Genomic DNA, 23,949 nt, shown 5'->3' with positions numbered 1-23,949 from the left:
AGCACTATATCTGCTTGCAAGAATACAGCTCATCCCCTTTTGTTGTTATTATGGCTGTGTTCTGCACACTTCAAGACTTCTGATATTTTCTCAGAAACTTTTCTTTGGAGCACTGCAGTCCCTGAAGCAACTTCTTCAAAAATCCCTTCTAGCTGGATGCACTGCCAAAGCAGGTATGGAATTACTCCTTTCAACATGGAGACTGCTACAAAGCATGCTCGGAGTGCAAACATCTGTCAGCCTCTCTGAAGCAAAGAACTGAGCTGTGGACAGTAAGTTCAGCATCTCATCTCAACTTCTCACCACAGACATCCCCACAGCATTAACACGTTTTCATATTCACTCAGTAAAGGACAGTTAGAGTTTAACTTTGGAGACACTGGAGACACAAACTTTGAGAATTCTCACCTTGCTGTCATCAGCTGATCTCTCCTCTCTCTAAGTTAGCGTGCAGTGCTGCAGGAGGGACTAGATTTCTACTTACTGTAGAAATCACACTATGAGTAATTTCCCTTGAAAAACATAAGACAATGATGTAAATGTTATAAAATGCTTCATAGTCACCCTGCCAAACATCTTTGGGATCTTCCAGCCCTGCTTTAATATACAAAGATTTTGAGCTGTGCAGAAAAACAGCACGTGGGGACTCATGTGCCTTCACCATTCCTCATTTAATAACTCCCACCATTAAGCAATGTTATCCAAGTCTTCTGAAACTATATTAATTTTTTGACTTCTCAGAATTTTCTCAGCTGTGAAACTTCTGTAAAATTACTGTCGTCACCCCCTTCTAGCTTTGGTTTCTTATTTACATTCTGTCTATTCAATGGAAAAGCCCTAAAACAGGGCCAGGGGGTGAGAAGTAGAGGCATCCCAGTGGAAGGAACATCCATCCAGTTGAGATACAGTAAATATGTGGGACCGTCTTCAGCAAGCTTAGAGAAGTTGAAATGTCTCAGCTATAGTATAGGATGAGGTGCAGTTACATGAACTTCAGCTGCTTATTAGTATTAGAAAATTTAATTAGTAATTAATAGGTAATAAGAGTCTTCATCATATATTCCCTTAAGAATCCAGAGAACACATTTGAAAAGCTTTTGCAAAAAACAGAACGTACAGTGAGTTGCAAAAGGGAAATGGAAGAGAATGTATCCCCTGTAATAAGAGATGAATGTTTGTCATTAGTTTAATGAAGGGGCCATGGAAACCTCCTGCAGCCCCCCATTAGTCTAACAGTTAGTCCATTGTATACATACACAATACACAGTCACTTGTCCTTGTGAGGGATCATGTCTGGGGTAAGTCCAAAGGCTAAAAATGAAGCCATTTCAACACTTCTGAAGCTAGACTTAAAGCATCAGGAATTTAAAAAAGCAAAACAAACCCGACCCAACTTTTGACTGCCCTATTTTTTCTAAAGCTGCATCTCATCCCTACCATAAACATTCTTCTTTGGTTTTATCTGAGAGCTTGGTCTAATCATGATTTATTTCCACCTAATATTTATGATTTTGTTTAAAACGAGAAGAATTTCCAAGACATCAGTGTTCACCTTTGCACCTACTTCCCCTGGCTTGAACAAACATACCACATTTATGTGTTAGAAAAGACAGACATTTTGATCATTTGTGTGAGCACTACATGCAGTTATGCAGAGTGGGAAAATTTTAGCTTTCCATCATCTTGACAACAGTTAGAGGTACAAGGCTGTCCTTTGGAAGGGGAGTTCGAATGAAGATAAAAGGTGCAGTTTATCCTCAGCTATAGGATCCACAAACGTATGCTTATGATAGAACACTCAAGCCAATAACAATTAAACTATTAAAACGTAATTTTGAGGAAAAATTTTACTCTTAAAGACACAAACAAGCCAATCAAATCTTTGAATTCAATGGGAGAATCACACATTTATCGGGCATAATAATTTCTTCCACAACGCTTGCATTTCATACATGTGCAATTCAGTGTTGTAGTTTTTTCCTGACCTTGGATCAGACACAGATGATTGCAGCAAGAATAATTCTTTATCACGTTGTGCTTGGCACAAGGAACACAGGCTGAAATCCAGAAAAGTGGAGATGCAGCTGGTGCAATGTGCAGATTTTGGAGCAATAGCCTCATCCTGCCACCCTTTTCTGGTTATCTGTCCTGAAGGAAGGGGAAGTTTACATACTACATAATCTCCATATGTATTTGGGGGTTTCCATTATGCAATTCCGTGTGAGATTTCCTACCCAGATGCACATCTCTCATCTCCCATCCTTGAGCCAACATAAGACTACAAATGTAAGAGGACTGTAACTCATCTGAGGGTGTAAGCAGGGATTGTCACAGACAGTCCTTGAAACAGCCTGCTTTCCATGGATAAATATCATGAAATAAAAAATAAAGGCTCAGGAGAAGGCAAAATTATCTTTCTTTTCCAGTAAATTACCATTTTTCATACAGTTTCAAACATACATAGTCTTTTTGATTTATGCTATGAATATGAAAAAGCAGCATTTAAGCGGATCTTCAAAAGACACAGTGTACTGTTCTTAAAAATGCAAACGACATATGGTTGAGCCTGCTTGTGTTAATTGGAGATAAAAAGAAAGGGGAAAAAAATGTGACATCTTTTGAAAGAGCCTCCCATTAGGGCAATAGGAGCTCCCTTTACAAGGTGTGATGTTGAAGTCTGGCTTAGCTCAATCAGCAGCATACATGCAGTCCCACTGAAATTGCTAAGGTTGCTGCAGCAAGAGACAGGGAAGTAAAACATAGTGCCAACAAAATACCAGCAGCAACAACAGAGTAATTTTTTTTTATTTCATCAAGCAACAGAAATCAGACCAGTTGATTGTAATTGTTACTCTGGTTTTTTAAACTCAAGTCTCTAAATCAGGAGATTACTCAGCTGAAGGGCCGATATAATGAGAATACATGCTTTCTTTTTCCACAAGAATTGGAAGTGGTATGATCTAAGACTGACAACTTCAGCATCTGGGAGTGCTTAAAGCAATTCATAGTTTTGCTCCAGTCATGTGGCTCTGGACAAAGACTGAACAAAAATCAAATGGGTCCAGAGGAAGTCCCAGTGTTGAATAGGACTCAATAAATTGAGCAAGGAGACTTTGATTTATTTGCCTTTATTCATTATAAATGAATTACATTCTTTCTTCTCTTGCAAATGCTTGGCTGCTATTTTTGTGTAAACATTCATGACTATGTTAATTGCATTGTATCTTTTTATATTCATTTTATAGATTTTATTGCTCTACTTTAGAAGTCCTAAATATTTGATTTATATAGTATACTTTTTCAACAGGCATTTTCATAAACATTATCTTCCAGATGTACTTTGTATAGTTTCAAAAGAAATGCATACCACATTCCAAAAGTACTGTTGCCAAAGAATCTAATTTAAACGTGGAAATACTTTATGATATGCAGATCTACTTTCTGCTTTGCATATTTCACATTTTAACAACATGAAACTACAAGAGTAGCAAGAATTAATTACTTGAGAGCTATTCTTACTGAATTAAATAAATTAATTTAATTCCATATTTCCCACAGTTATTCTGCAAACTGATACTGAATAAAATTCCTAAACTGACTGTATAGAATCAAAGCAGAACTTTACAAAGAACTTCAAAACTTTCAGGTTTATATGTGTGTGTGTCAAGGAAGGGATGGGAACCCAAGATTCTATATATAACCATATGGGAAATGAGTCAAAAAACTAAGTTAGAAAAAGAAATCTCTGAGTTGTTGCAATAAGCTTCCTGAACCAGTCTAAGTCAGCATTTTGCACCTCTCGGTACTTCATATGTGTGTGCATACTTGTGTACAGGACAGAGTTTTCACCTTCGGTGCTCCACTGTTTACCAGTCCCTCATGTTGGGGGGGGCGGGCGGGTGGGGTGGGAATTATCAGATATTGGTATTCAAGTGGTATGTTAATCTGTTGGCTTGCTGTTATTAAATTTTGACCTTCCATTTCAGTTCTCAGCCCCACCTCACCACTCTGCAGTCAAAACCTTGCTGATAGCCTGGAAGACCAAGTTACTATGCATCAGATGCAAACAGTTCTGAGGGACAAGCCCTCCAGTGTGGCTCAGGAGGGGAGCTTGTATCCACTGAAATATGATGTGCTTCTGATTTGGGGTTAGGAACAGCAAGACATGGGCAGCCAAAGGAGGAGCTCGGGCAGTTTCATGCAACACATGCACTGAATGGCCATCACTCTTGTAGGACGTTAGAAGATGGATTAGCCTGATTCACAGGCTTTGCAATGAACTCCATCTTCTGTGTAAATCCTTTTTTGTGCACCGTTTTTTCCAAAATTTGACATGACATATGTAATGATGTCCCTGTGGCAGATTATACAAAAGCAGCCAACGCATATCTATTTTTTGTTAATATGACTTTCCCAAGCAAGGGATCCATGCTACAGAACTTGACATTAGATGACTTTCTGATATGTGAACAAACAGTTTTTCTGAAATACTTTGATTACATCCAATCTGTCTATGAATAATTCAGTAAAATAACTTTCAGCTTGTGACTTTTTTCATATATAAGGTCTGAGATGAGCTGAAGAAAACCAGGGCCAAATTTACTGAGGGATTTACCTCGTGTTTTTCAGACAGCTACCTTTAAAAATCCTATCTGGAGTCTGAGACTGCTAAGCACTAAAGGCATATCAGCTGCTCTTTTCCCACCCCACTAGAAAATAATTTCATTCGTCTCCTCTGTAAGTACAAATCACCTGTCCACACTAGGTGTAGGATCTTTGTCTGCACCTTTGGTGGACCACTCTTTTCCAGTTCCATATGAACTTGCTTCCCACTTCTTTTTTTAACTCCACTTTGGCTTTTCACTTCCCTTCTCCTCCCACTCCCTGCCCCTAACCCCAAAACCCTAAAACCAAACAAGTTGGAGAGTCATCTCACACTTTGACAAAGTGAGACCTTGTTTCCACGTCTGCCTTATTTTATGAGACCACAGTGCTGGCACTACTCTTAGTATAATATCAAGAGATAGAATATTAATTTTAGGAGTAGTTTTAGACATCTGGATTGGGGTTCCATACAGACTAGACTAGGTAGCTACTTCATCTTCCCACAGTCTTCCCAGCTCCAACACCAACACACCTCTTGGTGTATTAGCTTACTTCTCCCTGAAGGTTTTTCCTATGCTACAGAATGTGGTGCTCTACGGGAAGCTGTAAAAGGTCTCCCAGATTGGCTGAGGTAAATCAGGGTGGCTCCCTGCCCGCTCTGGCTAGTCCTGCTGAGAGCCCTGTGCTAACCTGTCACTGCTGCTCTCTGGTGTTGCAGTGCTGTAACACTGCATGGGGCTGCATGCATGCACCAACTATTTTGGAGGTAGTTGTGTGTTTCTAACATATTTTGCATTTCCTGGATTTAGACCTTCCTGCCTAACTATGTACTTTAATTGATGCCTAATTAGCACCAGTACTGTGTTTTCCCCACGTGACTGTCTCCATCTTTATATGTCTAAATCTGTCCAGTCCATCATATGGTGTTTCTCTGTTAACTGTCTAAACAAATGTAGTTTTTAATGGGTCTGTTGTGTGAAAAGTCATGTTTACACATTGAAACTTCTGCCTTTTTATTAGCAGTTTCCACAGACAAATGCAGGAATTAGACTGCTATTCGAAAATCAATGTAAAGAAGACACAAAGTGAACACAGTTGGGGTGTTCTGAGTGGATACTTCTGAGAGGAAAGGATTGATCATCAAGACTATATACTATACAACTTCCTCTTTTATTTCTAGTTTTGACTGCCCCTTCTGAACGATACACATGCTGATTAGAAAGGAAAGCAATCGGCTGAATTTTCTTGTTACCCATTTTCTGAGAAAATTAACCAAATAAAACCAATGGTATCAGGACTTAAGATGGCCCTGTAAGTAGCACTTTGTGGAGACAGTCAGCCATGCCGAGGGATTAATAAATTAATTATTAAAATTAATAAATTTTTTGTGACAAGTCCATCATACTCTAAGTGATATAGATAGAACAGGCTAAGGTAATTTCAAGTACCATTTCAATTACAAATTATAAATTTCTCTTCTGCAGGGAACCTGCTCCATCAGAGTGTCACTAAATTGTATCCATCTGGCACACAAACTCATTTCCCTGTCTTCAAATATTTACTATCATTTTTCATGGGCATATATATTCCTGAACCTTTCACAAAGGACAGAAATGAATACCACCAGCAGAGAGCTGCAATTCCAGTTCAGCCAAGGCAGATGAAACTTGAAAGGATTCTATAGGTATGAAATGAAAGAGTATGGTGCATTCTTATTTCATCTTCATCAGATTATCAACTGTTGCTGAATAAAGCAAAATAAAGCTTGCATAGTTTCCATCAATTACTCTGTTATACTCTGAACCCTTTCTGAATTGCAGAGTGCTGGAGGAATTGAAATCTGAAATCTTTCATGGGTGCTTCCCAGATGACATTACGTCATTCTGTTATACTAGTGAACCTTTACTCAGTGAAGCCTTATATCTAGATTTCTTCTATCCTTACTGTCTTGTGAAAACTAGGGTCCAGTCTGTATCTTATTCCTTTCTAGTTATTTATACCTTTACAAACCGCCAAGTCTGAAATATAACAGCTGAGAAATTTTGCTTAATGGGAATTTATTTCAAGAATTTACTTAGGAAATAATAATTTTAAAAGGTGTTCAGATGCTCCTAGGAATAAGAAAAATATGTTTTGCCTAGCAGATCTGACCAGCCAGTAGCTAACCCACCCTGATCTGGCCAAATGAGGACTCTCTCTGCAAAGAATTGTCAGACACACAACCTCTTTGCACCCATCTCACTCACTGAACTTGTTTCCAAATCCATGCATCTGGAATTATGATTCAGTGCAGGAATATCTAGCACAGTACAAATGTGGACTCCTCTGGAAATTTTAGGCAGCTATTCTCTCTGTTCCTTTGTACAGAGGAGCATCCTCTTCCAGTCCTGGGGAAAGTACCTCTGTGCTCACAAAGTCTCCCTTGCTGGAACTATTGCAGCCAGGAGGGGGATCCAGTCTGAGCAAAAGCTGGACCTAGTCTGGATGAGATCATGGAAGAAAACAGATTTGGACAAAGATTTTGGAGCTGAGACTAGATTGAGAAGGGGAGGAAAAACAGCAACACAAGGTCAGGGCAAGCAGAGGATGAGGGCTGCTGCAGTGAATACCACTCTGAAAATGATTGATTTTGTGTCTGCTAGCACCAGAGCACTCCTACATGATGTCAGGCGCATTACTTGAACTACAGGTGGCCACCGAGTGCTCTTTTTACACTTGGTGTCAGGTTTGAGAGCCTGGGGTCTGATTTGTAGGAGCAGTTAGCATTCACAGCTGTGTCTGAAATGACAGGGAGCTGTGCTTCAAACGTACAAAGCACTGCATCATGCTATTTCATCAAGGCAAACCCCAATCATCTCAAGGCTGGCAACCAAAATTAATAGGCATATTCAACCTTAATCTCTCTGTCTCATTTCCCAATAAGTAAAATGTTGATGTTCCCTACATCTCATGAACGTAATTCATAAGCATTCATTATATGCTCAAGGTGCTGTAACAATGAATGCTGTAGAAAAGCCTGCTACAATGTCAATAATTCCACATTACAAGCAGGATTAAACAGCTTTAAACAAAGGCTGGGGACATATGCTGAACAAAGAGATTAAACATAAACCAAAAGGCTGCACAGTGTCTGTCCCATGCACTTTACAAAGCAGTGGTCCTCTGAGCAAAACAGCATAATCACACAATTAAAGGCTAAATTGTAAGTCATACCCTCTACAAGTCAAAACAAGCTTGCCTGAAAACTCTTGCCTTTGGCCTATCCTAGTGTCAATACTTGGCTTTTAAAACAAAATATTTCTTTCATGTGAGGCTTGAATTCTTTGGGGATTTTTGTGTAAATAGAACATAATAATTTAAGAATATATATATATATATATATATAAACTGCTTTACACTGTGTGCATGCAAAATCATACTGGTTTTGTTAAAGCAGATGAGTAATAGGGGAAAAATAAAATTAGGAAAATAGTTGCATTGTATCAAGCTATAGCACAAAGTAAATAGTATTTATTATTTATTTTCCTGCACATTTTCCTAGCTAGGAATTGCAATAATAGGTGTGATAGTTCACATATATGAAAGTAAATAACTTTACAGCTAATTTACGTGTTTAAGCATATGTTTCAACAAGAAAGATTTCTATTTCTTCTTCCTCCCAAGAGATGTTTTTTTTTAGTCTGTTGATGCTTAGAAATATGGCATGAACTCTCCACAATACAGCCTTCCCACTTAAATTTTGCTCCATTGATTCGTCTCTTTTTCCATCCTTTTTTTTTTTTAATCTCTGCCTAGAGATCAAAGACATTCTTTGCAACCAGAAAAATAAAGATTTATTGATTCACCTTACAAGTGTTGTCTGTCTTCTCATCAAAGCATCCATTTTTCTCAAACATTCAGTGTAAGAGTTTATCTGTTTATCATTCGCAACAGCAACTAGCGCTGTTAACCAAATCTATGATGTCGTCATCCAAGGAAGACAGTAGATACTGAAGTATTAAAAAGAATATAAAACATTAAAATATTAATGGAAGCAGAGCATGGTAAGCCCCCAGTACTTCCTAAGTGTTTCAAAGAAATATTCATGACAGTTAAGAAGTGGTAGTTTAACCATGCAATCAGTTATGGCTGTATCTGGTGAAAGGCGTTGGCTATTTCTGTTTTAAGTGAACTGGAGCCCTGAAGGTTTAGCCCAAAGTGGGTTCATCTTTTGTATCCTGTTACTTTCTCTTTTTCAGACATGATATGTCATACCTCACTTTGCCTTTGCTACAGGTTTTGTGTAAGATTGTGGAGCATCTGTGCATTGATGTTGTAGAACTGTGTAACTAAAATCAGGAGATTCCTCTCCAAACTACAAAGGTCTGTTTTTTCAGGCAATATATGAGTATTTTTTATAAAGGAATGAAATGGGAGTGGTTCTTTATTGTTAGACTCTGTCTTTATGCTCTTATCCACACCAGCAAGATTAATTTTCATATTTTACCCTTTGCTGCTGGTTGTCAACAAAAAAAAATCAAAGTCAAAAGAAATCAAAGCCTTTCAGGGCAAGTGGCAAAACCATCTGAATGCAGTCTCCTGAGCAAGATTTCCAGCTGCAAGTGTGAAAAGATTACGAGTCCAGTCCCCTAATCAGAATACTTCTTTTTTTTAAGCCTTAAAAGGAGAAGTGCAATTGCTTTTTAATTTCTTACACGGTGAGTTACACTTGACTTCTGATTTCCAATTTTTCTTAAAAACCACAGCAGATAGAATTTTTCTGTTTCTTAGAAATGAAGAGACATGACACCAGGAGCAGGATTTCAGCCAGGTCCATAAAACAAAGCGGTGAACCAGCATCACCACCCCAGGCTCTCCTCCCTCCACTGCTGTGCTGGCAGTGCAGCCGCAGGGGGGAATCCAATACATTTCTACAGCAGACAATGCCCAAGAGCAAGAACAGCTCCAAACAAGCCATCAGGACACACCGGGGGCATACACACGCTGCATCAAGAGGATGAACCCATTACACAGCTCAGCGCTGAGCCAATGCCATTCACCGCCACTCACACGAAAGCGGCTGTCTAGGAAAAATAGCGTGATCCAGTAATTAGAGACTGTATCACAAGCCATAAGTACAAGGGCGTCAAATAATGTTGTGTGCACAGTCTAAAGCCTTGTCCCCAGCAGACAGCAGCTCCGCGTTAATCACCCAGCAAAGCTGCGAGAAGAGCGGTCCCTTTCGTTCCCCACGAACGATATTACACGGCCATGAAGGCGGCGGACTTTAATAACGCGGCGTTAGGCCTGGCCCCTCACGGCGCCATGGGCGAGCCCGCGGGCCGGGGCAGGTGCGGGGTGCCGGGGCGGCACGGCCTGCAGGGGGCGCTGGCGGGGAGGCGGCGGGCGCATGGCGGGGCCGGGGCCGGGGCCGGGGCCGGGGCGGGACCGGGGTGGGCGGGTTCGGGGCCGGGGTGGGCCGGGCGGGGGGCGGCGGGGCGGGCGGCGCGCATAAGTCGTCCGCGAGTTGCAGGCGGCCGGCGGTGGAGCTCTGGCTGTAACTTGACACCGGGGCGAGAGGCCGAGCGGAGAGAAGGGAGCGAGAGCGGCGGTCGGAGGAGGAGGAGGAGAAGAGCCCCAGGGAGCGGGATGGTGACCACCTCCCTCCCCTCCCCTTAGCGGCGCTCCACAGCAGCAGCCGCCGCCGCAGGAGCTCTGGGGACTCTCGCCCGCCGCCGAGCCGGGAGCCGCCGGCGATGGGGACGGGACGGATCCCCTGAGCTCCCGGGAACTTTCCCGGCCGCGGGCAGGCGGATGGAGGATGCGCTTCCCCCGGCGGGCTGCGTGAGCCGGCGGCGGCGGCGGGGAGGATGAAGAAGCAGCAGCCCAGCGGTGGGGAATGCCCGGCGGCGGCGGGAGGGGGCCCGGGCCAGGGCGGGGGCTCCGTGAAGCGGCGGCCCCTCTCGCTGCTGCCCTTCCTCTCGCTGCGCGACTACGTCTTCTGCATGGGCACCCTGCTGCTCTTCTGTACGGGCTCCTTCTTCTACCAGCTCAACGGGGGGCCGCCGCACTTTCTGCTGGCCCTGCGGCACTGTCTGGGTAAGGGCGGCCGGCGGGGACTTGTTGCGGCTCCCCCTCACCCGCCGCGGGGCTGGGCTGGGGCCTCCTCCCTCACGGGGGACGGGGGCCGGGGCTGGGCAGGGCAGGCGGGACGCGGCTCCACGGGCGCTGACACCGGAGTGGGGCCGCCGGCGGCGCCCCGGGAGCCGAGCGGGGGGCGCGCCCCGCCACAAGTTGGTGCTGCCGAGAGCAGAGCCCTCCCCGAGACTTTCTCAGCCCCCAGACCGCTCTGTGTGTGCCCGGGGCCGGGGCAGCGCGGGGTGCCCTGCCGGCAGGTCGGGCCGGGGCTGCCCCTGAGCTGTCAGTGCTCCCGCCGAGCGCCCTGCCCCGGGCAGGGGAGCGCGCTACCGATGGAGAAGGTGCGGTTATTAAAAAAAAAAAACAAAAAAACACCAAAAAACCAAGCTAAACCACAAATGACCAAACCAAAAACCCCAGACGCGTTTCGTGAACGAAGCATCCATCCTTGTGCAGGAGGTGGGAGCCTGGAGAGCAGGGTGTGCTTGGCAGCGCTCACACTGGAGCTGCCCTGGAGCTTTCCCAGCCCGGTTCCCTGCTTAACCCCGAAGGAGGTGCCCGGTGGAGCGATGTAAGCCCCGCTCTGTGGCTCGTAGTTCTCATCCTCATGCTGACCACAGTTTTTCACGTGGTTTTCCTTTGTGGCCACTGTCCACATCGCTAAGTGTTGCTTCCCTGCTCAGCAGAGAAGTTGTGTGAAAAAGAGTTTGTCGCGAGGTCGAGGTTACCTTGGATGCGCGGGACTAATTCAGGTGGGGGTAGGACAAGGGGGAATGACTTTAAACTAAAGAGGGTAGATTTCCTTTGGCTGTTAGGTAGAAAGTCTTCACTATGAGAGTGGTGAGGCACCAGAACAGAATAGATTGCCCAGAGAAGCTGTGGATGTCCCCATCCAGGCTGGATGGGGCTTTGATCAACCTGGTCCAATGGAAGGTGTTCCCTGTCCGTAGTGGGGAGATTGGCTTAGATTGGAAGGGACCTTAAAGACCATTCAGTTCCATTCTGTGGTTCTATGATATGAAATAGGGAACAAACCCCGAGTGTTTCTCAGTATAGGAGGATTACTACAGAGTAGTTTGTGATGTGAGTTTTTACCTCGTTAGCTTCTCTGCTTTACTTGTTTGTGAAGGTGAGGCTTTGGTGGTACATGCTGCAGAAGTACAAGCCATAAGTGACAATGTTAGGTTACAAAAAAAATACAGGTCATGTATTTCAGAAAAATAACCTGCAGATCCTTTTCTATGTATCCTTATTTTATGAACATTTTGAGAATACCTCCCGGCGTGTGTTGCTTTTCCTTATGGGAAAACTATGCTACATCTTCAGTTAACTAATGAGAGAGCATGGAGAGTTGGTAGGATAAGAGACAACAAACACAAGTTGCAACGAGGGAAATTCCAATGAGATATCAGGAAAAAATTTTCAATGTGAGAGGAGTCAGATGTTGGGACAGGCTACCCAGGAAGGTTGGGATGTCCTTGTAGATATTCAGAACTCAGCTGGACAAGCCTCTGAACAGCCCAAGTCAATTTGTCCCTGTGTTGTCAGGGAAATAGAACCAGGAGAACAGAAGTCCCTTCCAGATAATGTTATTCTGCTGTAAAAAGTCAGTGAAAATTCAAGTGAAAACAGGAGGAGAAGAAATGCTTTGGATATTACTTCACGACCACAACAGCAATTTTGGCTTGAGTTTTAATGACTTTTTTTTTTTTTCCCCTTTAATATCACAATTAGGAGGAAATTCCTCCATGAGGAGGAAACTGGTAAATGTTCCACCACAGAATTGCTAGGGTTGGAAGGCATCTCTGGAGATAATCTAGTCTACCTCCCATCTCAAGGCAGGGTTACCTAGAGTAGGTCAACACAGGAACATATCCAGGTGGGTTTTGGGTGTCTCCGGAGAAGGTGACTTTACAGTCTTCATGGGCAGCCTATTCCAGTGCTCTGCCACTTCTTGTATTTTAGTTTATGGCCATTGCTCCTTGTCCTGTTGCTGGGCACCATGGAAAAGAGCTTGGCACCATCCTCTTGACACCCACCCTTGAGATATTTATATGCATTACTAAGATTCCCTCTCAGTCTTTGCTTTTCTAGACTAAAGAGGCACAGCTCACGCTGGTAGAAGATTTGTTTGCAATTGATTGGTATTTTAGTGGGATTAAACACAATCTCTGGTTTTCAGAAGAAAGTTTTTATTAATTTTTAAAATTTTTGTCTTTTTTGGGGGTAGCTGTTGCTTAGCTTGGGTGAAAATGAACTGCAAGAAACACAGGGTTACTCAGCTTCTCCCTCTGTGGCATTTTGACTGCTTTTGAGGGATGGGGGAGATAAAACTAGGATCTACTACCCTAACAACTCTAGCCAGTAGTTGCATGTTTGCTGGAAAATCTTCTGAGACCTGCAGATGAAAGGCTTGGAAACCACTGCGTCTTGGAGAATGGGTCATGATAATTTTTGTGAGGTGCTCAGCAAGTGCAGAAAAGCCTTTGTTGTGTGTGCCTGAACGTGATGAGCCTCTGGGGATGGAGTGCAGTCTTACTGAAGATGTTTTGGGGTTTTTTTGAAGTGTAGGATTCTCACAGGAGAAAGCAGACAGATCTATTAATCTCCGCTAATGAACTTCTGCACTTGTTATATGAATTATTGTAGGAATTTCCTTTCTGTGTCTGAGTGATCTGGGATGTTAAGGAGACACAGACTTGGCTAACATCCTGCACCAGGCTAGTGGCTGACAGGGAAGCAGAGTCCTCATGGCTGGCTGGAGTCCTGGTACCCACTAAGCAAGTGGTGCTGCTGCCTCTACGTACAAGTGGGATGTACTTTAGGTATTAAGGTGTCTGTTTGCATGCAGCTTTATGAAGTGACTTTATACTTCCTTGGGCTGCAGTTTCATTTGGATTGTCAAAGTTGATCCACATAGGTGACATTGCTGAATGTTTTATTTTTTAATAGTGTGGTGTGTACTCCTTGAGGTATCCAGCTGGGACGGCTTTCAAATTAGAAACTTTTTTTTGTAACTAGAAGGCTTATTATCTTCCAGGGAGCTAACAGAACTGCTTGGAGGAATAGGTACTGGGCATCCTGTCCTGCTAAACTACCAAAGCCATACATGTAAATATGTGTTTTATGCAGCAGCTGGGAGTTTCATGGCGTAAAAAAAAAACAACCCAACTTCCCCCCCCCCCCCCCCCCCCCCCGAAGCCACAGATTCAGTGTACAAGTAACTCTTTCCTTGTAGTCCTTCCAACCCACAATTTATGGTGTTAAAATTTACATCTCCAAACAAAAATGAGCAGTTACTTTGTAAACCGTGTTTGCAATGTGTGAATTTTGCAGTTCCCCTCATTGTATTTAAATCTACAGAAGCCAAGGGATAGCCTAAAGGGAATACTGATTTCTCTATTTCTCATAGAGTGGGAGGGGTCGTCTTGTCTGATTTGAAAGTTTTTGTTTGCGTTTGCGAGTTTCAGTGCATTGCTCATGTTTAGTTACGTTATTGTGATGGGAGTGCTTAGATTTTTTTTACCTCAGAACTTGAAAGGAAGTTTCTGAGCAACAACACAAAACTTAAGTAGTGGTCTGGACAGAAATCACACCTGGATCAGGCAGGTGTGTGCATAAAAGAAGATCAAGACCATGTGAAAACACTTGGTTTGAAAAACTTTCATTTTTTTATTAGGTCTGCATCATATGCTGTGGAGGAGGTATGCATTTATTTTCAAAGGAATGAAGTGTGAACATTTTGCTGGTTCTATTAACTTTTCTTTGGAGGTGGGGAAGATGAATGTTTTTGTATTCAGAATATTCAGATTATTAGTAATTTTTCTCTCCCAGACCAGCTTCTCTGGTGTCTTGTCCATATATGCCTCTTTTTGTTTGGTTGCCATACTGATTGGAGAGAATCTTGGAAAAACATTATGGCAGTTTGTAGGGTAGACAATAGCTGTATTCAGTATTTCCACTTCACATCACCATCTCTTCTCTTTTATACTGGAGTCATCCTGAGCAAATGAGAGTAGAGTAGTAGATATGAGGTTGTGTTTTGTTATTTATCCTGTTCTGGCTTCAAGCTCACGGTAATTCAGAGTACAGAAGGTCTGTGGAAAGCTGATGATTTCTGCTGTCTGTTCTGGATGTGGCTCACAGTGACATGGCTCAAGTTTCACACTGTAGTCATCCCATCAGGAGGAATCTAGAGCCCTGTTTTTCAGCATGAAATTATTGGGGAGGGCATAGACGTATGTGGGTTATTTTTAAAGAATCTGTGGAGGATACTGAAAAGTGCATCTGTTGCCAGCAGGCTTAAATTTGCTATACAGGCATGCATACCAGTCCTGGACCATCCATGAGCTCCAGAAAACAGGAAGGTTTAAAAACTGCTGGCTTCCAGGAATGAACTGCAGTATTGGGATTTACACAAATGAGGTCTTGCTTGTTGATTGTGCCAAGGTAATCCTGGCTCACTCACTGAAAACCAACTCCAGCAGTGGAAGGAAGTGAGAAGAGTCTTCCCTTAGATGAGTAAGACACAGATCGTAAATCTTGGACAGCCCAGTGGCTTTTGGTGAGTGCTCTAGGGACTCCATTCCCCTGCAACTGCAGTGGTTTTGCATTGCTTTATTCTTCCCTGCTTTGACTTGTGATACATATGTGCTTCAAATTGCGGAAATGAGAACTTCCAAGGGCTGGTAGCAGCCCTCTAATGGCCCATAAAAACATAAAACCTTTGTATCTTCAGTATTTGCTGTGCAAACTTGTTGTTCATGTCAATTAAAACATTTCCCCTGTTGAACTTGCCAGGAGCCTGTGGAAGTATACTGATTTGATTGCATGTGAAAGTTGCCCGTCCTGTGGTTTCCTATGCAAAATAAGTCTTAAGTGTCCACTTGCATGTCCTCGAACAATTGCTATGTTGCACTCCCTCTTCATGACACTGGAAGTTCTCAGGTATTTTGGCCAAGATGGGTTTGATAGCTTCAAAGTTGTCAGAGCAACAGTTGTGTTTATTTTAGGCACATCGGGGAATATAACCATAAAAGAAGCAGAAGGAAATCTGAGTATTTGGAGAGGCTGTTACAAAAATCTTCCAAATATTTAAACATCAAGTGACACTTTTTATTTAAATCAAGGTTACAGCATGAATTTGCTCTATTTTGGTAGGGTGTTGTGGTTGAATTTTTTTGTTTGATTGGTTTTGTTTTCTTTATTTCCTGACCTGACTTTTTCCTGTTAACCTATTAAGAGAGGGGAAAAAAACACCCCCACGACTATCCAAAGAAAACAGTTAAAGTAAATGTCAGTGTTTTGTATGTAAATTTTTAATAAGCTGTAGAAGGGAGGGACAGCCATAGGGTTTTTGGGGTGTTTTGAGAGGGATTGGTTGGGGTTTTTATTCTGGTAATACTGCATTTATATATAGAATGATGTAAAGCACAGAATTCTTTAGAGCAAGCTTTTCTAAAAAAATAGGAGCACCTACCAGGCTTTATTTTTGCAGGTAGACATTATGCTGCCTTTACATGGGTTGTCTCGTTCAAATATGTTTTGAGCATGCATGGATCAGGAATCCTCTACAGTTTTGAAGGCCCTTCAAGTGTGTGAGTAGGAGAAACACACTCAAGCAAAGACAATCAGGTCTGTAGGTGACACTGACTGTGGTGATGCAATACCCATTCCTCAGATGCCTAAACCTTTAAAAAGGCCTGGGTTATGTTTGTATTAACAAATTTTTTTTTTCGTACTGTTCTCAAAAAAGTGAGCTCTTCTGGACTCTGAAGCATTTTGATTTTGGTCCGACTTCTCAGGAGATTATTTAGTTGAAATACACGTGGAATTAATTACATTTCAAGATTCATTAACATTGTAGGGAACTGAAAGGTGAGTTTAGAAGCGGCTTCCTAAAAGCCTTGAAAAGTGATGGTCTGAACCTAAATCACAAGTCTGTAGCTGTATCTTTCTTAATTAACTTTTCTGTCTTCTTTGAACTTCTTCATTTTACTGTTGTGGAAGCCATACATATTATCTTTTAGATAAAATGTGTTTGGGCTTCCATTTAGGTTACTAAACTCTCAAATTATAAGTGAGCTTCTTTGGGAGATAAAAAAGAGGAGCTTCATCTCCAAGCAGCTTTTATTAAAAGACTGCTCATCACTCACAGCTTGTCTGATGGCAAGATTAACAAAGCTTTGCCTAACACAAGGTGATGTCAGGAAATACTCTGTGCAGAACCAGAATGCACCTTATTTTATTACCAAGGTCATAAAACTCAAGCCTTTTCCTTTCAAAAAGATTAAGTGGTCTCTGGATGACATTGTGCTGGCTGGCTAAAACACTCTGTACAGTGAAGTCATAGCAAAAAATGCTTGTGTGAATGTGTTGTGATAATATTCTAAATATATTTGGAAAATTGAATGGCATTTATTCAGGAATGTATTTTCTGCTTTCAAAATCAGACTCCAGTCTGGAAATCAGGAATTGCATATAGGCGTCTCTGTACATGTTTCTTTTTCATATTGCCTACTTTGTCATTTGACAAGGGATTTAAAGGATTAATTCAGTCCCTGATGAGAGGAATATTACTACAGCTTTTTCAAAAATTTATTTTTTTGGTTTCCTTTCAGGTTATATGGCAGCGTGGTATAAGCACCTGTGAGAAAACAGGTCTGCTGGTTAAATGGGATGTTTCACTTGGGCCTGAGGAGATGAGAGAGGCTTCAGTTCCCTGCCCTGACAGACTTCATGTGACATTGAATAAATCATGTATTAATCGTGTATTATTTCTCTAAACCTCCTGTTGTCCAAATGGCATTTTAAAGATTAATGAGTGACAGAATAGGATAGTCTGAGATACCGCGGTGGTCATAGCCACAGAAATACTGAGAGGAAAAAGATGCTTTTGATAAGCCCTTTTGTTGTGGACAGGTTTTGGCTGTGTCAGAGAAGGCAGATAGTGTTAGAAGGGAGCTCCTGTGTAGACTGAAGCAAAGTCAGTGGTCCAGCTGCTTTTCTTTCAAGGTGTCACCACTGTTTGCTATCACACTCTGTTCAGTTTTACTTCAGGAGTTATTATATTTGGTTTCCGGAAACTCATCAAAAGACTTCAGTTTTTCAGATGTATCCTCACCTAGAAGACTTCATGTGCACAGAAGTTACCAAATAATTTATTTCTCATTTCCCATGGTGCTGCCTGGACTTGATTTGTGAAAATGAAGTTTCTTGAAGCCTTTTTCATCCTAAGTGAATGGCAAGCACTTCGTTCTCTATTGGAGAGTTGTCAGCCAAAAGGAATTGCCTGTTATGAGGAAAAAAGTAAAAAAGTGGTTGTTGCAGTGATTCTCATGTTTTCATATGAAATTAGGGAGAAGACAGGTTGCTTTTGCTTGGGGTTTTACAAAAACTGATAAATGTTTATTCGAGGGTGCCAGAATGAGAGACTCTGTAGCAAAAGTAACTCCTACAGAAGCTGTACCACTTTATTTGGGGAAAATAAAGGCTATCTAATTTTTCCCCCCTTACCTCTAAAAAAAGTTTGAGATTAATTAACGTTTGTACTAGCTCTACTGCACTGATTCCTGATAAAAACTGTTTTGAAATCAGCAGTGCATGTCAAAATCATCAGTGACAGTAAGTGGAAGTTCTTTGTTATTTAAGCACAGGGCTCTTTCAGCAAAATTTGTAGAACATATGATGAAGGTATAATAGAGGGAATTGGATTTTACTCGATTTTTGGCAGGAGCATTCTATAAAATGGTTGAGCAGGTATCCTTTTTTTACCTAGTTTCCAGATGGTAATTGGTGCTTTTTCTCCCAACATTTAAATCCATATTGATAGAAAGTGTGTCTGCAGTCTCTTGTGTCTAGCAAAAATCTGGGATTACAGAAATTGCTTGAGTGTATTTTGTATAATAATCACCACAGTTTTTTGGACATAAATTTTGAGCACTTAAGGAAGCCCTTCTTTCTGGGTCATTTTCTTAGTTTTATGTGCAAGTACTTGCACGTTGGTAGCTTCTGGCTCTTGTAGCCTATTCAAGAAGAGCTGGATGTTTTGTTTTCATAGTTGTCCCTCTCTGCAAAGACAAGTTTTCAGGTAAGATGTAAGAGTTTATTTTCATCTTGGACTGGACAGACAAGTCTGTTGTAGGGGTTTTTTTTGGAAGTTGTGCCTTTGCACCTGCTGCTGGCCCCTATGAGCTCTGTTTTAAGTTTCAGTGGTGTGAAAGAAAGCCCTGTGTTTCCTCTGTTACAGGTACAGCCAAGGGGGTCAGTAGCCACTCTGTGTGCTCATGTGAGCGTGCATGAAACACACTTACAGAAATCACCTGCTGCATTGTCACACAGTGTAGATAATATTTGAGAATGCTTTTATTTGGATTTTGTCTCCTGAAGAACTGGAAGGTGGGGGGAGGTCCTCCTATCCCCCTTCTGGTTTTGGGGTTTTTGGACCAGTAAGTTTTGGAGCTAGGGCTTGCAAGGGTCTGATGCTGCTCATTCATACCATGGGGGCAGGGAAGACAAGAATCCATTTGAAATTGGCAAGAATTAAGTTCCTCTTCTAATCTTGCTATAAGATTCATGGTCCTCTCAGCTATCTGTCTGCTTTTCCTGTCTCATCAGTGAGGGGAGAGAGCCATTTCCAGGCCATTACAGTTTATTATAGGCATGATACAAGCAGCATCAGCCCTTTTTGGAGATGTCAGTTGTCTGTAGCCTGTTGACATTAATTTAGAAGGGAACACCAAGCTGGGGTGGGCTGCTGCTGCCTTTCCCTGGGCAGCAGAGGTGCTTGCCTGCACGACCTAGTCTGACTGGGACAGCAGTGGCTCCTCAAGCTGTTCGCTTATGATTTTTTTTTCTTTTTTTAAGTTTTCAAGTGAAAGCTGTGGAAAGTGATGACATGATTTTTTTTTTTTTCCACCAAGAAATGTTTCCTCATCGTTATTGGTGAGCAGGCAAGTAGATTTTCAAACATAACTTGTGTTTATATAATGAGGCATTTGTTTTTCTTTGTTTTAGAATCTGGGTTAGAGGATGTTTGGGGACTGGAGGGGTGGATAGGAAGTGGAGAGCAATTATTTGACTGAAATTTATTTTACTCTTTTGCGCTTTAGTGCTGCACTGAGGGAAGCAGACCCTGTTGTGTTGAAAATGGATGTTTGGCTTTGTTTGTAAGCATGGAAGCACAGTGATTAGGTTTGTGTTACGGTTTCTGAGTACTAATGCTTTAGAAATACGCTTGGATGCTTGCCAAGCCTTCCTACGTATCATACTTAATGATTCAGAGGAGAAGTCATCAGGAGGCTGGGATGGAGATCATAGTGCCTGTGCCTATTTGAGTGAAGAAACAGTACATCTTTGCCATAAGTAAATAGTATGTTTCAGCACCCCTGAGAGTGTTTATTTTAAAAACCTCTGCTGATCAAGTGGATGGTTGGTTCAGTTTAATGTAGCTGCCCCACAGAGGATGCCAGCATAATGCTGTATTCTTACAATTTGCTAACTGCTAGCAAGTGACAGTCTGGGAGATGAGCTGCTGGTGGATTAACAGTTGCTAGTCAAGGAGATTTGATTTATTATTTCAACTTTTTTCTTTCTCTTTTTTTTTTTTTTCCCTGATGTGGAATGACTTGGGTATTTCTGGGAGAGGACTTGCTCCTTACAACTCTTCTCATAGTTCAGTAATAGATGTTTCTTAAATACATACAACAAAATTGTTAGAATGAGTGATTTTTTTTTCTTAGTTTTTGTTTAATTACTGGTGGAGACTATTGTGAGGCTTCTGTCATTGCTTGGCCTTTGGATGTAGCGGCACATTTCTTTAGAGGAAGCTTTGATTTTTCTCAAATATATTTATGTGGTGTTTTAGCCCAGATTTCAAAGCTTGCTTTTGAAATCCAAATTCCAGTTATGTCTTTTTACCTTGTAAAATACCCTAAGATTTTGTAGTTCTTGTGTGGATTAGAGCTTGCATTGTTTCTCTGAATGCTCTGGGTGTTTGTTTGTTTTTTTTGTTTGTTTTTTTTTTTTTTTTTTAATTCTATCCAGATTATGAAGTTTTATGCTTCATAGCAGTGTCTTGTGTTGAAATGGGCATGAGTCCTGAAGGGGTTGGGGCATGGGAAGCCTTATGACATTGTTTCAGAAAGGGTTTGAGAATTATCTCACAATGTACAAGTTTTGGCTTGGATCTCAGAAGTCACAGTAATTTTGTGAATGCTTACAGTAATCAATTAATGTTTATGCCTCTGTTTATCTCACGGCAGTTAGGAGGTGATCGTATCGATATTGGCCATACTTAATGCTGTCTTTTTGTTCAGTCTTGGTTTTTTGTTCTCTTATGGCCTTCTAAGAACCTCTTTTTTCTTCTGCTCTCCTTGTATTTTCAGGTAGTTTTCCAGTCTTTTTGTTACTCTGTTGCTCTGTAACACCAATCCCCATATAGCTGATAGTGATTTCCCAGTCTTGAATTGCTGGTGGTCCTATTTCTTCAGTGGCTTGCATCATAGGGCAAATACTCTTGCCTCTTTTGCCAGCCTACATCTAGGGAAGAGCCACCTGAATCTCTGCATTGAAAATCAGGAAAAAATGACATCTGAGAAGTGTCCCATGCTTTTGCATTGTTAAAAGGTAAGGAAAAATGCTAGAGATACTGTGAAATACACAGAGGGGTCTTGGAGGAGTGATGTTCGTGAACCTCTCCTGTACAAGTTTGATGAGATTGCAGGTAGAAATTGCATTCAGATTGGGCAATACAGTGCCAAGAAAACTTTGTTAAATAGGAGAGAACTATGGGGGTAGCAGGTGACAGAGAGGTGTCTTGAATAGAAAAAGTTAAGGCACTGGAAAAATAGCACCATGGGGGTATCTGTCCCTGCTTGATGGGTGGACTTGGTGCCATGTTTGTTTCTCCCTAACTCTTGGAGTTCATGGAAATGGTGAGCAACAACAGCTTTGATACGATCTGAAATGTTGCAGCAGATACTGTAAGGCAAAGGCTGTGAAATTGCTGACTTCTCAATTCCTTTCATATCTGCAGCTGATTGTTCTTTTCCTAGCAGAACTCCCCATACAAATGTACAGATTTCTTTTGTGTTTCCCGTTGGGAGATAGCACAATGAGTAAATTAGGGCGAATAACAAAACAGCAGAGCCTAAACCCTGCCACCTGTTTATGTGAAGTTTTGTGGGGGTTTTTCATGGGAAGGGGGTTGGTTTGGCACCTTTTTTTGAGGGGGTGATTGTTTTTGTGAAGTAGATATTTTCAAAAGTGTGATTAAATAAAAGCTGAAATAGAAAATGCTTCATTCTCTAACTGTGAGCTCTCTACCTTGCCTCACTATTAATGAGAAAATCTATCACTTAATACCATCCATTCAATAATATTTTTCTGGGGAGTCAGTTGAATTCAGCATGATTTATTTAATCTTCTGATAAACAGCCTTACTTCATTAGGCCTGTTGCATTTTCCCCTGTCTAGTTTTGAATCTGATGCTTGTCTCATCTAATCAATGAAGCAAATTTTGGCAAAGCCCTGTGATTCTTTATAGCTCAGCAGTTGTCTGTTTTTTGCACTGTTTCATGGAAACAGCTGACAGCTTCAGTTCTTTTTCCTCTGCAACTCTTTGGTTATGAATTTTAGAAGCTGAAAGACTTTTAAACAGCATATAGTATCTTTCACCTTCTGACCCCAGCTCAAATACAGCTGAGGCTGGCAGTAACTGGATCTTATTATTACAGTGCTGAGGTGTTCAGTTAGCTGTGTTCAATGAGTTCATTTAGGTGGTTGTGATAGTGCAGGCCCCATCTTCGCTCCGCTGGCTAAAGGGCACTGCGTGTGGTGCCAGGGTGAGAGTGTAGCGCCAGTGCAGGATCCAATGGATGTTACGTGGTTGGTGTCCCAGTGGGATGATGCACTTTTCTCCCTTTTTCTAATGTGCTGTGGCTCTAGTGATGGCATATGTGCTGCTGACGCTTAGTGCAAGAGGGACTTGAGATTCAGAAAGGTGTTAATGATGGTTACAAAGCTTGGTGGTGGGAGTAGAGGCATGGACCCAACTGTCCCCGACATAAGAGCTGTGCCTGTGTGCTGAATTCCTTTGTACTACACTGCTGCATAGTTAGGTTTGTTTGGAACTACTGTATCAATGATAAATTATTTCCAAAAAATAAAGGCAAGACTGAAATTTTCTGCTCAAGTGTCCTAAACAAAGAAATGTTTCCATCATCTGTAAAAGAAGCAGCTAAGTGTCCTTCTTGCTTCCTCTTGACTCAGTCCTACTGACTGCAGAGTATGGCTCTGGTTTTTTTTTTAATCCTCATGCCTCAGTTTTCATCTAGCATGTCAAAGAGGAAGATAATTTTATTAACACTTTGTGTCATTTAAAGGGCACAGAGAGGTGATGGGCCTTTGATGTCATTTGCCTGATTAATAGCAGTATCAGGAACAGGGTTATGATTCTGTGTACTCTTAGAAGGGCAGGGATTTTCCCAGAAACCTGTGCACCATGTCCAACAAAACACTGATGCTCAGCAACATGGAAACTCTTCTACTTGCCCTTACTTCAGTCCTTGCCTGTCTCTCCTGAATGGGTTGGTTTGAGTTTGTTCAGTGTGTGGGCTTTACATCTGTACAGTGTTATTGAAAAGTATTGCAGTTGTTTTTCAGAGGACACTTCTGAGCCACAAGGTGGTTCAGGGAAATGTGAAAACAGGTCTACCAAACTGTGTGCAGCTTTTGCCCAGCAGAGCTTCCATCCAGCCCAGGCAGAGAGTCATATTTTTCTGTTTTTTTTATCTTTCCTCCCTGTTTCCCTTGGTAGGGAAGCCTGCTGCTGCAGAACTGTATGTTGGGCTTGAGACTCTCAAAGCGACAGGGAAGCATGTGGGAAGGAGTGATAGCTGGGAAAAGAAAAAGTGGGGTGAGAGAAGCAGAGGTTGCTGGGCAAAACTTTCCTGATTTAAGCTAGAAAAGCATACCTTTTAATGTATTCTGCTTAAAATGAGCTTGTGAGAGACAGGAATAGTACTGGGGGAGCAGACAAGTGATAAGCAGCATGTTAAGGAACCTACTCCTATTGAAAAGTATTTCTTGCTCCTTTCTGCAGCTGCCTTCAAGACCTTTGTGGAATTTGCTCACCAAAGCCTGTACTGTGAGTGGAGAAAGTTGTATTTGTGGCACGAGTAGATGTTAAAACAGCTGTTTTATATAGCCAACACAGCTTAAAAGCTG

The 23,949-nt window shown here is 41.9% G+C and overlaps 1 protein-coding gene across 1 annotated transcript in view; it reads left to right on the top strand.

Annotated features, from left to right (window-relative positions):
* Positions 1-10,140: 10,140 nt before the first annotated feature.
* UST (uronyl 2-sulfotransferase) overlaps positions 10,141-23,949 on the top strand; it is a 153,789-nt gene continuing 139,980 nt past the window's right edge. Inside the window, exon 1 of the mRNA XM_083856575.1 lies at positions 10,141-10,683. Within this exon, the coding sequence (XP_083712701.1) occupies positions 10,455-10,683 (229 nt within the window). The 5' untranslated portion in view covers positions 10,141-10,454. The remainder of the gene's footprint in view (positions 10,684-23,949) is intronic.

Source organism: Zosterops lateralis (assembly GCF_965231275.1).
Source record: "Zosterops lateralis genome assembly, chromosome: 3".
NCBI classification, from domain to species: domain Eukaryota; kingdom Metazoa; phylum Chordata; class Aves; order Passeriformes; family Zosteropidae; genus Zosterops; species Zosterops lateralis.
The sequence above is the reverse complement of the archived record's forward strand: the minus strand, read 5'-3'. Positions and strand labels throughout refer to the sequence as shown.